The sequence below is a fragment of the Nuphar pumila genome, chromosome 4 (assembly GCF_984573655.1).
Source record: "Nuphar pumila chromosome 4, dmNupPumi1.hap1.1, whole genome shotgun sequence".
Classification (NCBI taxonomy): Eukaryota; Viridiplantae; Streptophyta; class Magnoliopsida; order Nymphaeales; family Nymphaeaceae; genus Nuphar; species Nuphar pumila.
The window spans coordinates 141,016,524-141,037,474 of NC_143252.1; the positions used below are offsets into that span (position 1 = coordinate 141,016,524).

The 20,951-nt window shown below is 36.4% G+C and overlaps 1 protein-coding gene across 1 annotated transcript; it reads left to right on the plus strand.

The window, feature by feature from the left end:
• The first annotated feature begins 12,349 nt into the window (after positions 1-12,349).
• LOC149841353 (uncharacterized) lies at positions 12,350-19,187 on the plus strand. Its single transcript, XM_090005249.1, has 7 exons — positions 12,350-13,083; positions 15,941-15,979; positions 16,072-16,142; positions 17,677-17,741; positions 17,831-17,920; positions 18,042-18,134; positions 18,378-19,187. The coding sequence occupies exons 1-7, from the start codon at positions 12,350-12,352 to the stop codon at positions 18,777-18,779; spliced, it is 1,494 nt and encodes a 497-aa protein (XP_089861375.1). The 3' UTR covers positions 18,780-19,187.
• Positions 19,188-20,951: the final 1,764 nt, after the last annotated feature.

The window sequence follows — 20,951 nt, forward strand, 5'->3', positions numbered from 1 at the left end:
AGTATGTAGCATATAATAGCTACATGCTGGGCATGTAGCAGCATGTCTGGCAGTAATTCATCTCAGCATTTCTCATTTATCAAGATGGATTGGGTGATTATATCTGAAAACGTTGAGATGGATGCTCAGCAAAAGTGATTGACATAAAAAATGACTTCTCTCTCTCTCTCTCTCTCTCTCTCTCTATATATATATATATATATATATATATATATATATATATATATATATATATATATATAGGAGGGTGTAAGAGAGGAGGATGACACAAGTCATTTAACGGACACGCCATAGCAGTGGGAGTTTTTTTTGCACAAAAAAGATCCATACTGCCGCTAAATGTTCAGTTTTTGCCTAGACATTTAGCGGGAATCACGACCACTGCTAAATGGTTCTTGCACAAAATAGAACAAACGAGCTATATTCGATGATTGGGCATCTACTGTTATGCCTAATGGTGTGTATATATATATATATATATATATATATATATATATATATATATATATATATATATATATATATATATATATATATATATATATATATATATATATATATATATATATATATATATATAACTGAACATATTAGGCCTCATTTATGTTTTAAGTATTTTATGATAAATCTGAACCGTTAGATGTGTTTAACATGCTCGATCTAGTGGGAATCAACACTTGGGTCATGTTTTTTTTTTTTGACAAAAAAACATGTTTTTCTTAACCAAGGTCATAAAAAAAACCTGTATACAGGTCAGATTCCGGTGATCCAAAAGCCGGTTTCCACTAAACAAAACTTATAGATCACATCTACAATATTAGACGTGAAAAAAAAATACTTCAAACTACTATTTTTGAAGGAGCCTAATGAGACCTAACAAAAATATAAGACTAAGGAACACATTACTCATATATATAACATGATCCAATAATTGATTTTCACTAGATCGAGCATGCTAAATGCATCTAACGGTTTAGATCTACCATAAAACACTTATGAGGCAGAACAAAAAATAGGGCCTAATATGTTCAGTTCTCTCTCTCCCTCTTTATATATATATATATATATATATATATATATATATATATATATATATAATGCAGCAGGGCTGCATGCTTAGCTTGTTGCTCCACTAATACTGATCACCCATCTCAACATTTCTTGAGATGGACACCACAATCCTCTTGAGAAAATGCCAAGATGGGTGCTTGTCAGGCAAGCAGCTGCATGACCACCACATGGCTTGAACCGATTATACTGGACCTGACCCGATTTTAGTAGACCAATGCATTCGGGTCGGGTCATGGGTATTGTAAATGACAACCCGAACTTGTTTGGACCCAATCCGTCATTCATACCCTATCAAAATGGTTCTACATAGTATAAAATTGAACCGACTGAATTATATAGCTGAATCTGTTTTATTCTTGAACTGGCCCAAACTCAAGTGGCTTTGTACCCGAACCAATTATGCAACCAAACTCGTTTTATACATGAACCGAGCCTATTGAAACCCAAGCTAGTATTAGAACCTGAGCCCATTTTGTTTTATATGATAATTGATATCTTTTTATTTTAAAAAATGAACGTACTACATAATATTCCGTGAGAATTTAATTTAAGCAGCCAAATTGAACAAAGTTTTCATGCCTTTGTAGATCACAATGCGGTTCCAAATTAATATGATTTGTGACACCCTTGATTGCTATGTCACAAATATTGCTGATACTAAGAATTTACACAATCTTTTGCAATAAAAGGGTAATGTTTTATTAATGATGCCATTACTTACAAATGACTTAAGATCTCTATGGTGCAGGTTGTTTTGATCCAATCCAACCTCATGGATGGATTCAACAGTAGGAACTAGCTTTTGGATCATGTTTTTTTTTATGAAAAACATGATTTTATGACTTAAAAAAACATCACGCATTTAGGTTGTTGATTTTTGAAACCTTATAGAATCTGGTCTAAGAGTTGTAATTGGATGATTCAAGAGCCGATTACCACTAAGTGAAACATGTACATCACATCTTTAATGTTAGTTTTAAAAAAAACTGCCAATTTTTTTTTTTAAAAAAAACATTTATAGGTAATGGTATAGTTTTTACCGGTGATCCAAAATCAATGGCTACGAAGGTAACAAAAATTTTTGGCTCATAAAATACATTTTTTCATCAAAAAACATAATGCAAGAGCAAATTCCCACTAAATCGAGCATGATAAAATACATCTAATGGTTCAGATCTATCATAAAACACCACGAACCAGAATATATTATAAAGAGAGAGAGGTGCGCAAGCCTTGAGTGCGCCATTTCCGGCAATCCAACTAGGGGTGCAAATGGGTTGGACTTGGGCGGGATATTACCATATCTGAATCCAAAATATAAATAGTACACAGATTAAAATTCAGATATGAGTAGGTAAGATTGAATCTGAATCCAAAATACATTTTATAGTACTGGATCAACAAAAAAATTGAACAAAAACAAGCTACTGACATATAAAAAATCTAATCAGGATGGATTTGGGATTACATCAATTCTAGAATCTGACTTAAAATGCTGATCCGGATTCAAAACTAACTCTATCGGACATATATGGATTTGATCCGATTGTACATTCGGATCTTATTTAAAAGATTCGTATCCCGACAAAAAACATGCTAGACTCGTATCAAATATCTGTCCATATTCAATCCATTTACAGCCCTAAATCCAACCATGGGTTAAGACAAAATTCGAATTCGAGAGAATCATTTTCAACTTCACGAACCAAACAGCTTATGCAGCTTTAGGCTATATTATATGATCTGACGTCGTTGGATTAGTACGAATCTCATGAAAAATGACAATGACGTTTCTTTAGATGAGAAAGAAAGCGACATACTTGTCCTGTTGCGTAACAAGGTGGTACAAGTGATTGAATAATTTGGCTCTCAATGATTCTGTCCTACCCACTACCCACTGTAGGACTTGCCAACATCGTCTAATGAATTCAGAAGCAAAAGTGAAATTTTTTGGAATTACATTGAAAATCTATCTTTTATATTTGCACTTACGATGAACATAAAACTTTTTCTTTTTCTTTTTATTAGATTTATAGCCAGAAGAAACGACATGTAACCGGAAGCAGATCAGGTCATGCTGAACATGAGCGTTTTTTCTCATGCTAACATCGTGGCCGTCTGTTTGCATTTTGCCACTTAGTTTTGTTGACTTTTTAGCTTTTCAAAATACAAATCCGACTGCCACGATGTTACCCCCTTCCACGAAAGAGTGAGAGGGGATAAACTTAAAAAAGAAAAGAAGAAAACTACTGTTTCGGTTTTAAGAAAACCGCGTTACGAGAGAGTGTGAAGATAAACCTCAACACCCCCCAAAATCCGTAGGATATCCTCACCATGAGTGAGGGCTGTACGCAAGCCCTCCTTCTTGCACCAGACGAGCGATAGAGGGAGAAAAGAAAGCGGCAAGGAGAGAACGAAAAAAATATTCCAAACCTATTGATTTCAATGACAAGGTAAGGTTCTTCCTCCTCTTCTCCTTCTTCTTCATTATTTTTTTTTTCTGGTGAGTTAGGGCCTACAACCATGGCTAATGTCAATTTATAGAGCAAAAAAAACAAAAGAAAGTGGAGAGAGAGAGAGAGAGAGAGAGAGAGTCGGCCAACGACGGCAGCCGACCCCTCTACTGCAGAGAAAGAGGGAGAGGGCCAGCAAGAACTGGCCCTCTACGATTGAAAAAAAACAAACAAACGAAAGGGGCATAGCCCCTTCCGCTTTTAGTGTTTGTGTTTTAAAAGGAGATCGGCTTGGTTCGGGAGTGACCCAAACCAAACCGAGCCTGTTGGTTTGGGTCACACCTAGACTGAGACAATATATATATATATATATATATATATATATATATATATATATATATATATATATATATATATATATATATATATATGGCCGGTTTGGCCTGGGTGCAACCATGACCGAATCGGGTCAGTCTGGGTCACACTCAGACCGAGACAGACCTGAGGAATTTAAGATCAAGTCGGTCAAGGTGCGACCCAAACCCGATTTGGGTCACAACTAAACTGAGACTGAGGAAAAAAAAGGGGGGTTTCGTTTGAATCAGATTGGATTAACTCAGGTCAGACCGAATCAGTTTGGTCTGTCTCGGTTCATATACGAATCCAGTTTGGTCTAGATCAGACCAAATCTGGATTCAGACTGACTGTTCTGGATCCAGTGAGACTGTCTAGATCCAGATGAGTAATAGGTCGAGATCTAGTCAGACTGTTTTGAATCCAGTCAGATAGGGTTGGATCTGGATCGAGTTGTGAGATAGTCTCGAATTGTAAATAAATTCAAAATGACCAAAATACCTTTTTAGGTACCCAAGATCCAATTCGGTAAAATTAGCATAACTTTGTACCCCAAACTCAGAATTAAGTGAGATTTGGTGTGTTGGACTCGTATCATAGAGAAAAATTTACTGGTCTATTGGTTTCAGTCAAATCAGTTATACCTAAATCGAGGTTTCATGAGTAAATTCAAGAGAGGTATTTTGATAATTCTGTAAGATGTTTTGTGAATTAATGCAAGCATGTTTGTGTAATGACCAAATCATACTCTTAAAGCATCTTGAGACTTGATTGAGACCAGAGCACAATGTTCGCACTTGAGGTAAGAGATATTATGATCAATTTTAAATGTAAATAAATATTTTTACGTTGCATGTTATTGTAATGTTGTAAATGAATATGATTAGCATGATAATTTTTGAGTGAGACCATGACATGCATAAAATTTTCATGCTTGACCTTATGAGTTAATTTCATATACATATTAGTTGTGGTATGTCATGCATGTTAGAAAGATATTATATTTATGATAACACGTCTGTGTGATTATTAATAACATACATTATGATGAGTTTATGTTTAAATTGATGTCTCATTTATTTTATTTACGATGTGTGAATGCATATATTGAGACCATCATGCATAACCCCTTAAATCTTGAAAGTAGCGACATGTGGCAAGGGCTACCTGGTTTGTGGTCAGAGTGCAGACACCATGGAGAGTAGGCCGCTAGTGATTTAACGATGTAGAGACACTACTTCATTGTATGCTTAGTAAGAGATAGTGTGAGTCATAATGTTATCATAAGATTAAAGATTGAGATCCGTCGTGATCAGTTTACAACATCACTCGTGAGAGAATTAGTGAATTATGAGTTTAAGAATATGGTTTAAAGTGTTGAACTTAGTTATGACTTAGGATTACACTCACACAGTGTTTGAGACTCTGGAAGACTATGGATGGTTGATAACTATCATGGTTAAAATATAACATGAACCATACTGAGATTGAGAGCTTGACCTTCTGGCTAGCTACCGGTGGGGTCCCTGTGGTGGTTTCACTGTAGTGCCTGGTGGTCCGGGGACCATTATGAGTGTATGGTTCATAGTCTAGCAAACATGTAGAAGTAGGGTGTTCTACGTGGGTTGCTACACCCATAGACGACTATGACCGGTATAACCGACCTAGTGATAGTTTGTTGTTAAAGACTGTTTGAGAGAGTTAATATGGGTAATTAAAATATACAAACTTGTGTGGTATATCAAAAACTAAATTAAGACTAAGGGCTTAGACCCCACTACAGTTGTAAGTTTAAGTATTTATTTGCTTATAATTATTCCTTACTGGGTTGTAAACTCACCTCCATGTTTAATTACAACTGTAGGTTTGAGGCACACTAGCACAAACAAGACTTTATCGACTTCTTTTTTGGCAGAGTAATTGGTAGTTTCTACTTTTATGTCATTGAACAATAATATAATTGTTATTTGCTTTTGTTATGAATGATGAACATTGTAAAGAAAGTGAGTTATTGAATAATAAAGAAAAAAAATTCAGCCATGTTTCTTTGTGTGAACTTTGAATTATTCTCTTTAAGAAGTAATACCAACCGAACTCGGACTCCCGAGGTCCTAGACTGAGGTGTTACATCGCACTAGACATGAAGACCTAGTCACATTGGCTCAACCTGCCATACTTACTATCGACATTCCGATGGCATACAACTCGGATGTTAGGATCCTCCATCCCGGGCCTTTGTTGAATACAAGTGGCTTTTATGCCAAAAGAATCTCCTATGCATGTTCAAAGTTGTCTAGTGATTGGGTCTAAGGTGGAATGAGAATCAAATTCCACCAAAAAAAAAGTTTAAGCATCTTCATATTTTCAATGGGGGAATTTTTATGAGAATGAATCTCAATTCTCTGCAATTCCATGATCAAGCCAAACATTATATATATATATATATACATACTTTATACTATTTTGTGAGAATTTTAAGCAGCCAAATTGAATAACATTTGCATGCCTTCGTAGAATGGGATTATGATCATCACTGTTACAATATGGTTCCAAATTAATCGGATTTGGGATCCTATGATTTGGTATTGCAAGGGCCTTCTTGCGATTTTGAGTCATGCAAAGGAGAAAACAACTCTCATTTAATTTGCAAAATGTGAGTCTTTTCCTCATGCTCTATTCTCTTACGTTTGTTTGACATGAGAGAATAGAGCCAATGAGAAAAGTTCTCTCATTTGGGTGAGAGGTTGATTTTTGTTGGAATCGAACAAACACCTCTTAGGGCATGTTTGATGGTTTGTCTAGGACTGAACAAAATGAACAAAAAAGACAGTACAAAACACCGGTTCTGTTTGTTTCGTAACAACTGTACCAAATCAAAAATTTATTTGGACCATATTCAGATGTGTTCCAAATGTCTGTTGTTTGATGATGATGTGCAAACAACTTAGACAATCATGGATACTGGGTCAAATTACTTTATTTTTTATCGTATGACCTGATCCGCTCAACCATATGAGTGTTTTGACATGTTTATTATGGATTTTAACTTTGAATATAGATATCAAATTGGATCTAAAAGCTAAAAAATGTTTAAAGTTTGGGTAATTTGAAAAAAATAATATATATATATATATATAAATGCTTTAATATGTGTTTTATTAGATCTAATTATGAAAGTTTATAAAAAAAATATGGATTTTAACTCCAAATATAGATCTTAAATTGGATCCAAGTACAAAAAAAAATTTAAATTTTGGCTAATTTGGGAAAAGAATAAGAATTTAGATTTTTTTTATATACAAACCAAAAATCATAAAAAAATCATAAAACCCTAAAATGCAAAAAAATAAATCATAAATAAACAAAAAACCTTAAACTTCAAGAAAAAACCATAAATTAAATATCTAAAACCCTAATTAAATATATTTGATTCAAAGCCCTAATAAAATTGAATAACAAAAGCCCTATTTAAAGATATTTGATTCAAAGCCCTAATCAATGAAAAAAAACTCTAATCAATGAAAAACAAAGAAAAACCCTAAACAATGCAAATCAAAGAAAAAATATTAATTAAAAAAATCCATAATAAAAAAGAAAATTAAAGAAGAAGAAGAAAATAAAAAAGAAAATCAAAGAAAATAAAATAAAAAACCCTAATCTAGACGAAGAGAAGAATCCCCTCAGCCTGGCCACCATCACCTCAGTCAACCTCTCAGCTTGGCTACCCTCACCTCAATTGGCCCCTCAGCTTGGTTGTCACCCTTTTATCGGTCGTCCCTTTGGTCGTTGCACAGGAGAGAGAGAGAGAGAGAGAGAGAGAGAGAGAGAGAGAGAGAGAGAGAGAGAGAGAGAGAGAGAGAGGCATGCTTGTCAATGTGTTTTTTTAAAATTTGTTCCCTCCGTCCTTATTTTTTTCGTAACAAGGGGTGGAATGAAAATAACACACTTTTATGGATGTGGTGGATGGCGTTCCGTGCATCTGCTACTTTGTTATTTTTTTTTTTTTTGTGATTTTTATTTTGTATGACAAGCGGGATGCACCATCAAACATGCTCTTAGTGTTAACCTTCCGAAAGTGAGTAAATGGGCATTTCATGCCGTTACAACATTAAAATAAGTATAATTTTGGTTAAACATTCAAGTAAATTGCAAAACCTTGCATGATTTTTTTACAAATGCCTTTAGATCTCTATGGTGCAGGTTGTTTTGATCCAATCCGACCCATGGATGGATTCAACAGTAGGAACCAACTTTTGGATTTGTTTTTTTGGGGAAAAACCATTATTTTATGACCTGAAAAAGTATCACACATTGTAGGTTGTTGATTTTTGAAACCTTATAGAATCTGATCTAAGTGTTGTAATCGGATGATTCAAGAGTCGATTACCAGTAAGTGAAACATTTACATCACATTTTCAATGTTAGTGTTCCGAAAAACTACCAAAAAAGAAAAAAATAAAAGAAGCATTTATAGGTAATGGCCATAGTAGCATATAAAGGTCCACAATAAAAAAATTAAAATGATAAGAGAAATCATCATAAGTTCTAGAGTGAAAGAGTAACTCCCTCTGCCAAAGAAAGTCCAAAATCTACACCCAATGATTATTGGAGGATAAAGGAGCCAAAACACTAAAGATTAGAGAATCAAGTAAAACCTTATAACGACAATATTTATAATTCACCGTTATTCATCTTTAACTGTGAGATTATCGACCGTTAAATATTGTCGTTAAAGTGTTTTTAATGACAACATTTAATGACCAAATAATGTCGTCATTAAAAATGTATCTTTAACGAGATATATAAAGTCATTGTTATAGGCATGTATAACATGTGTGCCGTAGTTGATCAATCGTGGTGACTTTTATTATCGCCATTAAAGCATCGCCACTATTGACTGTCATCCTCATAGTCTCCATATAATCTCGCCGTTATAAACATACTTCTAATGGCGATAACTAAGATCCTCGATTGAAGTATATTCATAATGGCGACGTAGTTAATGATCATATATTGTTATTGTTATAAACCTACCTATAACGATGATATCTTAAAGCACTGTTATAGATATGTCCATAATGGCAACATTTGTTTAGAGCCAAGGTGTTCAAAGGGGTATCAAAAGTTATTGACTCTTGTCCTTGCAGTATATATATATATATATATATATATATATATATAAAAGTAGTTAACTACAATATCTTAAGGCAACATTTGGTCAGAGTTAAGGTATTCACGAAGATATCTAAAGTCACCATTATTGCTCAGTCAATAGTGTGTGTCTATATATATATATATCAAAAAAGAGAGTAGTGCTAGCTCTGAAGCCCCCTACTCGCACACACTAGAAATCATAATTGTAAATTGTATTGTTTCAATCAGACCTCATGGCATAGTTTATTTGATAGGAATCGCTTCAGGTCATAATTTTTTGGTCATAAAAATAAGATTTTTTTATAATCATGCAATTTTTATACATTATGAGTTGTTGATTTTTAGAGGTTTTAAAAAACCTAAATTAATGCTGTAATTACATGACCCAAAACTTGTTTTCTACTAAATAAATAATGCTTATAGGTCAATATCTACATAGTCTGGTCAACAAAACATGTTTAAATTTTTTGAAAATTTAATAACTTTTATTTGGTGAGAGTAGGTGCGCCCGGAAACACCCTATCATTAATATATATATATATATATATATATATACCCACATCGTACTAATCATGGATGACCTATGTCACCATGCATGTTCAAGAGCAAGATATGTCGACACGTTTTTTCTGAATGTTCTATTGAATTAAAAAACGTTATTTTGATGTTTCTATATACAACTCTAATTTTACTAAAATATTAATAAAAAGTAATAAAACAGTATTTAAAAATAATATATTAATGGTTGTACGTGTCGTATATGCCACTTATATGGCGTGTCATCGTGACATACCCTACCTAGATGAAACCGCTCGTGAGTGTCATCAGATTCATGAAGAGGGGAATTAGCCTTCGTACGTACTGGAGGCGAGGCTGGTAGGCCTTAGAGGGGAACGATGCTGACAGAAAGTGGGACTAATCCGAGAAGCCAGTGTTGGTTCAGTGAGCTGGGTTCATCATTTTTCATCCTCAGCCCTGCACCAAATATTGAAGGTGGACTAAATTAAGCTTAATGGTTAATCTGGTCCACTATAAGCGAAACCATACCTAGACCCAATAAGAACTGTATGAATCAGACCCGGACCATACTCAGTAAAACAATATATTATTATTATTTTTACATTGAAAAATTGCTGGTCTTAGTCGGAAGGTCAGGCTTGGGTCTGGTATCACCATACCCGGACTCTATAGGGTTTGGTCCGAGTTGGGGACCGGGTAAACCCAAGCCGTTGACATCCCTAGATACATGAAGGGTTAATTATGGCTTACTGGGTCTGGACAAGACATGATTCCACATTGGGTCCGTTCTGATCACATCGATCAAACCAAGGCACAACATGGTAAAAATATTTGGTGATACCAAATATTTTTACCAACCCACAAAGCACCAAACAGACTTGATCCATTACAACCTTGCACTCGAGGGGGCAGCTTTCCGATGGGTATTGGATCCATTACAAAAAATCCCCAAAAGCTCATAATGGATTTTATCTTCTCAATAACGAGGAAGCCGTAAAGCCTCAAGAGGACATTGCTCTGGTCATAGAGTGTAAGAGCCGACTAACACGTGAAAGGTGTGGACCCGGGGTCGAAGGTGCATAATAATGTAAGAAATTGCCACAGATAGATTATCTATTCACAACCTCTTGCCTTTCACCGTTGGATTTCTTATTTTCAAAAAATGATAACTCTTAGCAATTGCATTCATGTGTTCTACTTGTAATTCCATTCCCACCATTAAGGTCATTCTTGTATTCATGAAAGGAGGATGGATTGGGACATATCCAATGGATAAGTGTTCCTTCAATCTCAAGGGCTACAACCCTTAAACTAGATATTTAATTATGTTTTTTGTATTTTGATTATGTTTAACTTATGTTTATGTTATCGTTAATGTAAGATTAACTGTCACAAGTCTGTTGGGTCAATGGTTGGAACGGTTGGAGTGGCCATCTCGATGATTGTCTTATGATCACATAACTTAATTAGCCATAAGGGGCAACCTGTGCTACCAAGCTTGTTCATAAATTGGACTTACCATTGATACACATTCTTGACTTATATTATTCCCACAATCAATATAGACTTATACACTCATTAACTTAGGCATACTTGCTTCCATGTAACTCTCACATGTCTAATAAAAACTTTTTTAGTGACAACTTTAGTCAATCGATTTGCTCTCGTATCATAATCCATTGCTATTTTATTCTTTATAAGCACATATTTAACTTTAATATACTTACTCTTAAGCTATTTGCACATGTATGAATCAAATGTATAACATAGATTTTGAATTGGATTTTTTGAAATATCCAATTTTAGGTCATTTAAAAGCTATTTATTTAAAAAAAAACGATTGCCATGTTACATGTTATATATTCAGCACCCTAGGTAGACTGTATCACATGTACACCCTTGTTTTTTTTATAACCATGCAATCACCATACTTTCTAAAATAAACACATAATGAAAAGTGGCTTTTTCTTTATTTTCTATCACTAACAAAATTTGCATATTGATTCAGTTTTTTTGTCTGGTATCCCACTTGATTATATATTTTTAAAATTATGCTAGTCTGGGTTTAGGATTTTATTTTTGTGACTTGACAAAACCCAAACTCGATTTTTAGTTAGCCTATGTCAACACCTGACCCTTACGTGACTGGTTGACAGCCCTACGATTTTCCAACTAGATTATGTATACATAGCACATATATATTCTATTTATGGATATAAATTCACTTATATTTTTTTTTGAGAAAATAAATTCACTTATGTTTATAGTTACAATATAATAGACAACACTATCTTCAAATATTTTTTTTTTGGATAACGAAGCAAAACCCTCACTGAGAACTAGGTCACTTAACCAGCCCACATCCCTTGAGGTAAAACTCGAAGTTAAGGACACTACAATATTATTTTGAGTTTTTTTTTTTGTTATAGATCTAACGTTATAAGTATGATTTACATATTATTTAAGTGAAAAACAAGTTTTCGATCGTATTTTAGTAACAAATAAATTATATTTTCAAAAAACTTCAAAAATCAATATCATAAAATATAGCAAGTTTTGATGACTCAAGAAAGGGAAAAACTTGTTACTAAGGATCCCCTGTTTATGACATTAAATTTTGTGGGTGGTCAACGATCTCATCCGCCCAAAGAGAACTTTTAAAAGGCCGGCAAGCTTGAACCACCATCGCCTGCCACGATGAACATTTAATTCACACGCGACTGTTTCTACTCTCCACGGCGTGTCACACCACGTGTCAAATCGCAGGGAATACGCCACGTGTTCCCTCCCACACCGTTATGACCGACGAAGTGCTCGGACGCCACCTCCCTTTCCCTTCTCTTCTCTTCTCTGGTTCATCATCTGAGAACGCCCAGCGTTTGATCTCTTTCTTCTCTTCCTGCTCCGGTTGCATGATCCATTTACGGCCGTTCCCGACGATAATCCCGGCCAGGGAGCGGTGCATTTTCTGCGATGCCGTGAGAGCGCGCGGCGGGAGGAAGACGACGACGACGACGACGGTGTCGAAGTTTGGCGGTTTTCTCACGGCGACGGACTCAGCGCGGATGGAACAGAGCAGAATCTCTGCATCGGCTACGGCTTCGGCTTCGGCTTCTGCGTCGGCGTCGTTGGCGTCGTTGGTCCTGACCGCCGGGGCGAGCGTCCGAGTGAACGCCGTGCTATCGCTGCGGTCCCTGCGGACGCTCCTCGCCCTCCTCCACGCCGTCCTCCTGTTCCTGCTGGTGCCGTTCCGGACGACGCGGAGCCGGTGCGTCTCGTCGGCGGGGGCGGAGGAGAGGAAGCAGAGACCGGAGACCGGAGGCGGACCGGTACTTCGGGTTCTGGCCGCGAGCCCTCGCAGGAGCGTCGGAGTCGTGGTCGACGGAGACGCGCCGAGAAGGCGGGCGCTGGCGATCAGGAATGTGAGGGAAGATAAGGGCGCGGCGAGGGTCAGGGAGTTCGGTCTGTTCGTCACCGGAAGGGGCGACACTCTGTTCACGCAGTGGTGGACGCCGGCTTCGGCGAAAGCGAGGTAGAGGTTCATTCTGAGACATTGTGAATGGAAGAATTGGGAAAATGGGTTTTGATTCTGATCCTTTTTCTTTTTTTCTGGAAAATGTTCTAAATAGTAGGGCAATGGTCGGCTCCGGCATGATTTTTTTTTCTTGATATTTTTTAATCTCAATATCTCACCGGTTGATTCTTCATCAGAGATGAAGAAATTGAGAACGAAAAAATTATTGCTTTTATTTTCTTTTTCTTTTTTCCTCTTTTCGTTTCATTAAAGGGTTGCTTGTGCAGAATCGATGCGTTTGTCTTGGGAACTTTCATCATCATCAAGCCTTTCCCAACTACATGGGGTCGGCTTTACGAGTCTGTCTTGGGAAATTTATTATTATTAATAATGATTCCAAGGCCCACCATGTTCCTTTTTTTTCATTTTTTTCTTGCTATTAATATGATCCTCATAATGATAATGCTGATGTTAAAAAACAGTGGATTTCTCGCCTGTCGGTCGAGACGATTTGGTTCTGTTGGGTGGTTTTTTTGTTCAAAGAGATGGTTGCTTAGAAACCATTCACTTCATCCCAAAACCCCTTGGATAGAATGCTCATACCTTGGATAGGCCCTACCCTGATTTTCGGATTTTAATTTCTTTAATCATGGTTAATGGGTTGCCTCTGACAATGTCTGCTAGCTGTGCTATGATAAACTCATTACCAAATCCATCTCTCGGAAGTTGTTCACTAGTGAGTAGTTCCTGTATTTTCTGGATCCAAGTTAAAACTGGTTTTCCATGATAAACCTCTGGAGATAAATTTCCAGGATTTTTAATTTTGTGATGATGGTTGATCGTTTTGAGCTCGCTAGCCACAATTTGAAGCTTGCGTGCAATAATACAAAATTTTTTATCTTACAGTTTGTCGGATGAATGCTAAGAGAGAATTAGGTGTGTTTGGTATGTCATTTTGGGGTGTTGAGAGGCTGATTGGTGGAAAAACTGCCTGTACATTGACATACAATCATCAAGAAAAACTACCATCATTTGAGATGTTTGAATCAATCACTTTACCACCAATCTCCTCTACCTTACCAGCATCGGACCAGCATTTATATTCTCTTCTACCCAATCTGAAACAATCTCATTGTACAGACCAGTGTTGTCGTTACTTTGGGCCTAATCGATACGATACACACCTGTATCGAGATATGCCTGTATCAGGTGTATCTTATGATACACAATTAGTGCGATACAGGTGTGTATCGTACCTGTATACCTGTATCGGGTGTATACACAATTAGTGCATTTTATGTTGCACTCATTTCTTTTTTTTGAAATATATAAGAAGACTCCTTAAGATGAGTTTGTGTTCACTCCTAAAGAACTTGAGAGTGATTTAGGGTTTGATTTCTTGCAAGAAAAAGTCTTCATTTTTGTTTGAACTTAAAAAAAATTGGTTATGTAAATTTTTTTAAGTATTGAGAAACACTTGGGGATTTTGTTTTTGTTTATGTAAACATGCACTGTTATGGATCTTATGACTTGTAAGCTTAGTCTTGTTGTTTATTATTTCACAATTTATATTTTTCTTATGAGATGTATGCCATTCATAGCAGCTCATGGAGACATAAATGCTTCATATGTGATTTTATGGTTGTATTTTGTGCAATTCATTATTGTTTCATGTGAATGTTTTTTTAGAATTTTTGCTATTTTTTTTCTGATTTTTCTTGATTTGGATTTTAGGAAAATTTTTATTAAAAAATTTTTGATACGTTTTACGATATGATGATACGGGTAACGATATGATACTTACAACTTTGGTACAGACCCCTCAAATTTTCAAGCATAGAAGTCACGGCTGTGATAGTGGTAAGACTGATGGAGGTGGGAGTACAACCATTGCTGTGTGTGATCTTGCAATATAAACTTTGCAGACACACAGGAGTTTAACAAGAAACTGTTTGGTTTTGGACTGATTTTTCTTTTTCTTTTTTTGGAAAAAACATTTTGTACCCTCTGTAGTGCCCATTATGCTTCCCTTTTTGGGGGAGCTTGGATCTTAGTTTACAAGGCATCAACTATTATTCTGCCTAGGTGTATAACTGGGGAGGATTGACAGAGTGCACTGGAATTTGATGCACCTCAGAATAGAAATCATGAAATAAAATGAGGTTCATACATGTCCTCAGGTGATTTTCTCCATGTCATGCTTGAGATTCTGCAATGCAGTGGATGTTATAGCATTCTAGGTCCAGTGGTAATGCCTATTAGTTTTTCTGCCCTATTGGATCATAGTCATACTAATAGAGATTTACTCCAATGGCTATAAATTGTAAAGGAGACTTGCTTATTTCCATAAATGGTGCTCATTTACACAGTGGAATGTTTGTTGCAAATGTGTGGTCAAATTGAGCGGTTCACGCCCATTGCTTGGAAGACTAGACTTGTATTTCTCTGTTTTCCCTACTTAATCTAGTGTTACATAGCTTTGGCCGTGACATTGGGTGTTTTTATTTGGGGTTGAATTTGCGGGACTAACACTAGGCAATGCCAGAATTTATTTGTGATGCACAGTTGCACACAAACCTGCAGATGTTGGCACACCAACCGTTGCCTGTTAGATGTGATTTCCTTGGCTTCATTGTCTTTGACTTCTTTCTGGGCTGAACTTTATCTATGGAGACATAATTCACTTAAGCATTTGACTCACTATAGCTTGACACACAACATATTTTGATTGAAATATATTAGTAATAATACGGTTCAAACCTGTGGTGTTGGTTATGAGTTTAAGGCTGATACTGAAACTGTGGTAAATTTCCTGGTCATTTCATATGTAATTTTATATGATAGAAGTCTTGATATGTTTATTTTTTTTCATCAGGGCACTGGTAATTATTCTACATGGCCTTAATGAGCACAGGTGAATTTTTTCTTCTATGTGCTACTAAATTTCCTGAATAACATTGTTATGTATGCATATGTTGTAGCTTGATTATTGGTGTTGTATAACAGTGGCAGGTATAGCTGCTTTGCAAAGGAGCTGAATGGCAACGGTTACAAAGTTTATGGGATTGATTGGACTGGTACATTTCCAATCCTCCTCTCAATTTCTTTTAGTTAGATTTGGCATTTATTTCTACATAGTTTTTTAAAACTCCTACATTTGCATTGTAATTAAGTTGGATCAACAAAGGGCTTGCTGCTCTGACTTTAACCTCCAATACTGGTGGTGCACCTTATGTATGACAGTGTGAGAGAAAATAGTTATTTCCCTCTGCTCCTTGTGATTCATTAAATCAGAAAACTAATGTACAACCTCCAAATTTAACTGAAAATCATTAAAGAAAATTGTTCAGGTGGGTTTAATGTGATATCTGGACCTGTAGAGGCTGTCTTTAACTAAGAGGTATCAGCGTGAATCCTTTTATGTGCTGTATGTGTGCTATTCCCTATCTCTTGGCTAAAGAAAAAAGGGAAAATAAAGGACTTGATTAGACCAAGATGCGGATAGCTTCAGTTAGGTAGTCATTTGCATTCACATGGGTATCACAATCAAGTATACACCTAAGAGTACTGGTACCTTCTCAGTAACAACAGCCACTCAATTGAGGAACATAGCTGCTTTAGTTGGCCAGTCTTTTGGTTTATACTTGGTTTGGGACATGAGACTCATGAATGAATTTGCTAGAATCCTGGTGAGAATGTGACTGCTTAAGCTTAGTTGTCTATTTATCTAGATTATGAGATCATTGTCCTCAGCCATCTTCAGTGCTTTACAAGCATCTTTAGCTGGAATCATGTGAAGGCTACTTACTGAAGCTGGTAAATAAACTGAGCCACTTGTAACTTAAGTTTAGTAAGGAACTCATTTGGGCTCATAAAATGGGTTATTTGCTGAATGTAAGCCCATCTGACGAGCCCCCAAATGGTTAAAAGTGTGAACAAAAGCTGTTCATGGGGGGTTAAATTTCTCTCATTGATCTTGTTAACGTAATGTTTTTTATTTAAACAAGCTGACTTGGGCTTGGATCATGCTCGTGGTGGCTAGATGCAAGCTTCTGGCGAGCCCAAGCTCAAGCAGGTATGGAGGTCAGCTCATTCTGCTTGTTTACCAGCCATATTGCTTACCTTTTCTCATGAATCAAAACAATATAAAAGCCACTTAAATTAGACTTTGTACCTATGGGAACCTCCTTTTATCATTTTTTTTCTTTCTTTTTTCACTTTCTTGTTTTAGTTATTGTTATCATTTCCAGAAATTGGTGCAAGCGTACGTAGCCTTTTCATTATTTTCTGTTTTTCAGTAGAGGCTTTGTTATTGATAGTGGAATATTTATTTATGCTAAAATAGTGTCATTCCATGAATGCCTGAGTGTGCTGCTTGATGATTTAAGGTCAAGTGTATAAGCAATTGATAACCAAGTCTTAAGCAATCTCGTGCATTTAATAATTCTGTCATGCTTGGACTTAGAGCAGATGATAGATTATATTTGTAGTTGTTAAAGCTGAAATCACTGATTCAAACTACTTTTTTTAATAAATAATTTTAATTTTCAATTAAATGCATGAAACAAAGATCCTGTTGCATTTCTCATTTTAGTTTTGTATTTTCTGTAGGACATGGTGGAAGTGATGGCTTGCATGGTTATGTTCCATCGCTGGATGATGCAGTCAGTGATTTGGTATTCTCTCTACTCAATTTTACCAAAGGCATTTACTTAATCGAATCTTTATACAACTTTGTTTTCTTGTGCTGCTGATGTATCTGCAGAAAGCATTTCTGGTGAAGGTGCTGATGGAAAATTCAGGTCTTCCTTGCTTTCTCTTTGGTCATTCAACTGGCGCTTCAATAATTCTAAAGGTAAGATTTCTTATGAAGCACACATTTTGATATAATTTCAGAAGATTGCAATTTCATGGTTTCACCCTTTTTTCAGTCACTAATTCACAATGTGCTATTCTTTTTAATGAATATTGTGAAGGCAGCTCTAGATCCAGAAGTGGCGGCTGTTATTGAAGGAGTTGTACTAACATCTCCAGCCATACGAGTCCAACTATCCAATCCAATCTTTTGTGTAAGCACGTGATTTATGAATTAATATGTGCTTTCTTGTTGAACTTTCAAGGGATATCAGCATGACATGGGTCATACCTTAATGTTTCCGAGGACTGTGGCCCTAACGTGACTTGGTCAATGCAAGTAGCATCATTTGAACTTCAAGTTGTTTGAGTTGGTTAATGACCACACTCATGTTGATCTGTTGGTGGACATGGTTTGTTATGAAGTTGCTAATTTTTGTCTGCCTCACTAATCTTAGGTGATTGCACCGATTATCTCCCTTCTATTTCCAAGGTATCAGATTGGTGTGGCGAACAAGAAGGGACTGCCAGTTTCGCGTGACCCGGAGGCACTGATAGCAAAATATTCTGACCCTTTGGTGTACACTGGTTCCATCAGAGTTCGGACAGGGGCTGAAATCCTACGTATAACATCATTTCTGCAACAAAATTTAAAGAAAATTAGTGTTCCATTTTTGGTTCTACATGGCTGTGCTGATACTTTGACAGATCCAACTGCATCTCAAGCTCTGTACGAGGAAGCATCCTCGATAGATAAATCCATCAAGCTTTATGAAGAATTTCTGCATGATCTGCTATTTGAACCCGAAAGAGACCTTGTGATGAAAGACATTCTTGATTGGCTCAACTCTAAGTTGTAGTTACTGCTGGAGAATTGGCCAGAATGGAGTTGAGCTCGGTCAGCAAGATGCAGACATTGCGACTGACAATCTGCACAGAAACTCCACGCGATTGCTGGATGGAGATAACAGGGGACTTTAGTTGAAGTGCTGTACTGTTGAGTTGTAGCCACTGCTTTCCTACAGATATTAACCAACTGGTTTGGTGGTGCTGAGAGGAGAATTGGTGCCTGGGAGGCCTTTCAAACCTGAGCATGTAACAGAAGTAATTAAAAAGGTGTTGCTGGTGAAAGTGTGTTTTTTTTCCCTGATAAGGGCTGAACTGTTGATTCTTTTGGTGTTAACTACAAAATACTGTATTTGATGTTCAAATTGTTTGTCTGCTACTGTCATTTACAAGATTAACTGTTTTCAAGCTGAGAATAAAAATGCAATTCTGCCATTTCGAAATATAGCTCAATTTTAATCACAATAACCATGCATCTCTGCCCTGGTTGACTGGGCATACGGCCTCTTTCTTGCTTGAGGTATGGTTTAGAAAAAGTCGATGACTGCGCTCCAACCCTACTGTCCAGATGTGGTCTAATATGCATGCAGATGTTGACAGGGCATAAAGCCTCCTGCTTGTTTGAGGTATGTGCTAGAAAGATGGAGGCATCAATTGAATAAACCGTCATGAATTTCGTTCAGTCCACCAAATAAGTGCCAGACGCAATTTCTAATGCGTATTCAAAGAAAACTAATGTAGCAAAGAGGTGTGATGTAAGATCTTTACCAATCCAAATGTTTTGTTGAGCCTATCGAAAGAAAGAAGACATCATTACTGTTCCCTGCATTAGCTAAAAAGGCTAGAGATCAAAGGCTGGCAAGTGTGGCTCCTGAACACAGATATTAAGGAGCATGTCAACCTACAAAATGCAATGCTTCTTAAGCATGAAACCTACTCACAGTACGTGCAAACATAAACATAACTTTCACTTACATCATGTCCATACAGCCCCTGTATATGCGTGCAAAATGAGAACCAGATTAAGTTACAAAAGCTGATAACAGAAGTTACTTCTGTGTCAAGCTGAAGACCCAGGATCGAATCCTTCGGACACATGGGGCAGCTGTTGTTCTGGTAGGGGTCTGGCTAACCCCAGCTTGCCTTTCAAAAAAGAAGAAGAAGTTACTTACTGAAGCATACATAACAAAAACAAATACATACATGAGCACTAAGGCATACGCACTTGCACTCTGGTTCCCATCCCATTTTTGGCTATCAGAAAGGAAAATGATGACATGGTTCTGACATCATAGTTGATCCGTCTTTGAGTGGAGTAGGATATGAGGTCCATTTTAAGTTACTGATATTAGTAGTGCTGGGAAACAAGACGAGCAGCTTGCCATTCAGCTCGGCTCGGAAATTGAGCTCGCAGCAAGCTGAGATACAAGCCAGCTCATTTAGGTAAATGAACCAAGCACAAACATGGCAAGCTCGGCTCGGCTCAGCTTGTATAGGCTTGTTTTACATATTATATGTTTATATATTATGTATTTTATACATATATTATATTATTATATATATAATATACATATTACATATGTTTTATACATTTATTATATGTATTTTACATATTATATATATTATACATTATCAAGCTTAAAGAACACAAAAAAGCAATCTTCAAGAAAAATGAGTCAGCTCATGATCAGCTCGCCTCATAACGAGCTTGTGAACCGAGCCCAAGCTGGGGTGTACCCTTAAAGAAGCGACCCTGAACAGCCCAAGCTCAGCCCGCCTGTAAGCAACTGGATCATTAAATTCAAAGCCTTTAGTTCATCTGCATAATTACCAATTACACACACACATATCTTTTTCAGCAAAGCCCCCTTCCATAATTTGGAAACAGGTTTATCCAAACTGCCTTCTAGCCGCTCAGCAGATTAGTCTATTTAAAAAAAACAAAGTTCTTCGTTACTATAAGAGGCAATTAGCTTTGGGGATACATCAGCCTCATTGTGCCTTAGTTATCTAGTTGAATTCTGCTCTTGGTCCTTGATGTTGAAGGTTATGAGAGTCAAGGTTTCAAGTTTCATTAGATTTTTTTTATCCCTAATAATTCTTAAAAACCAATGTGATGCATTAAGTTGGCTAGCAACACACAAACTCTTTTTAGTCTATAAAAAAATATTTTGTAAATAATAAAT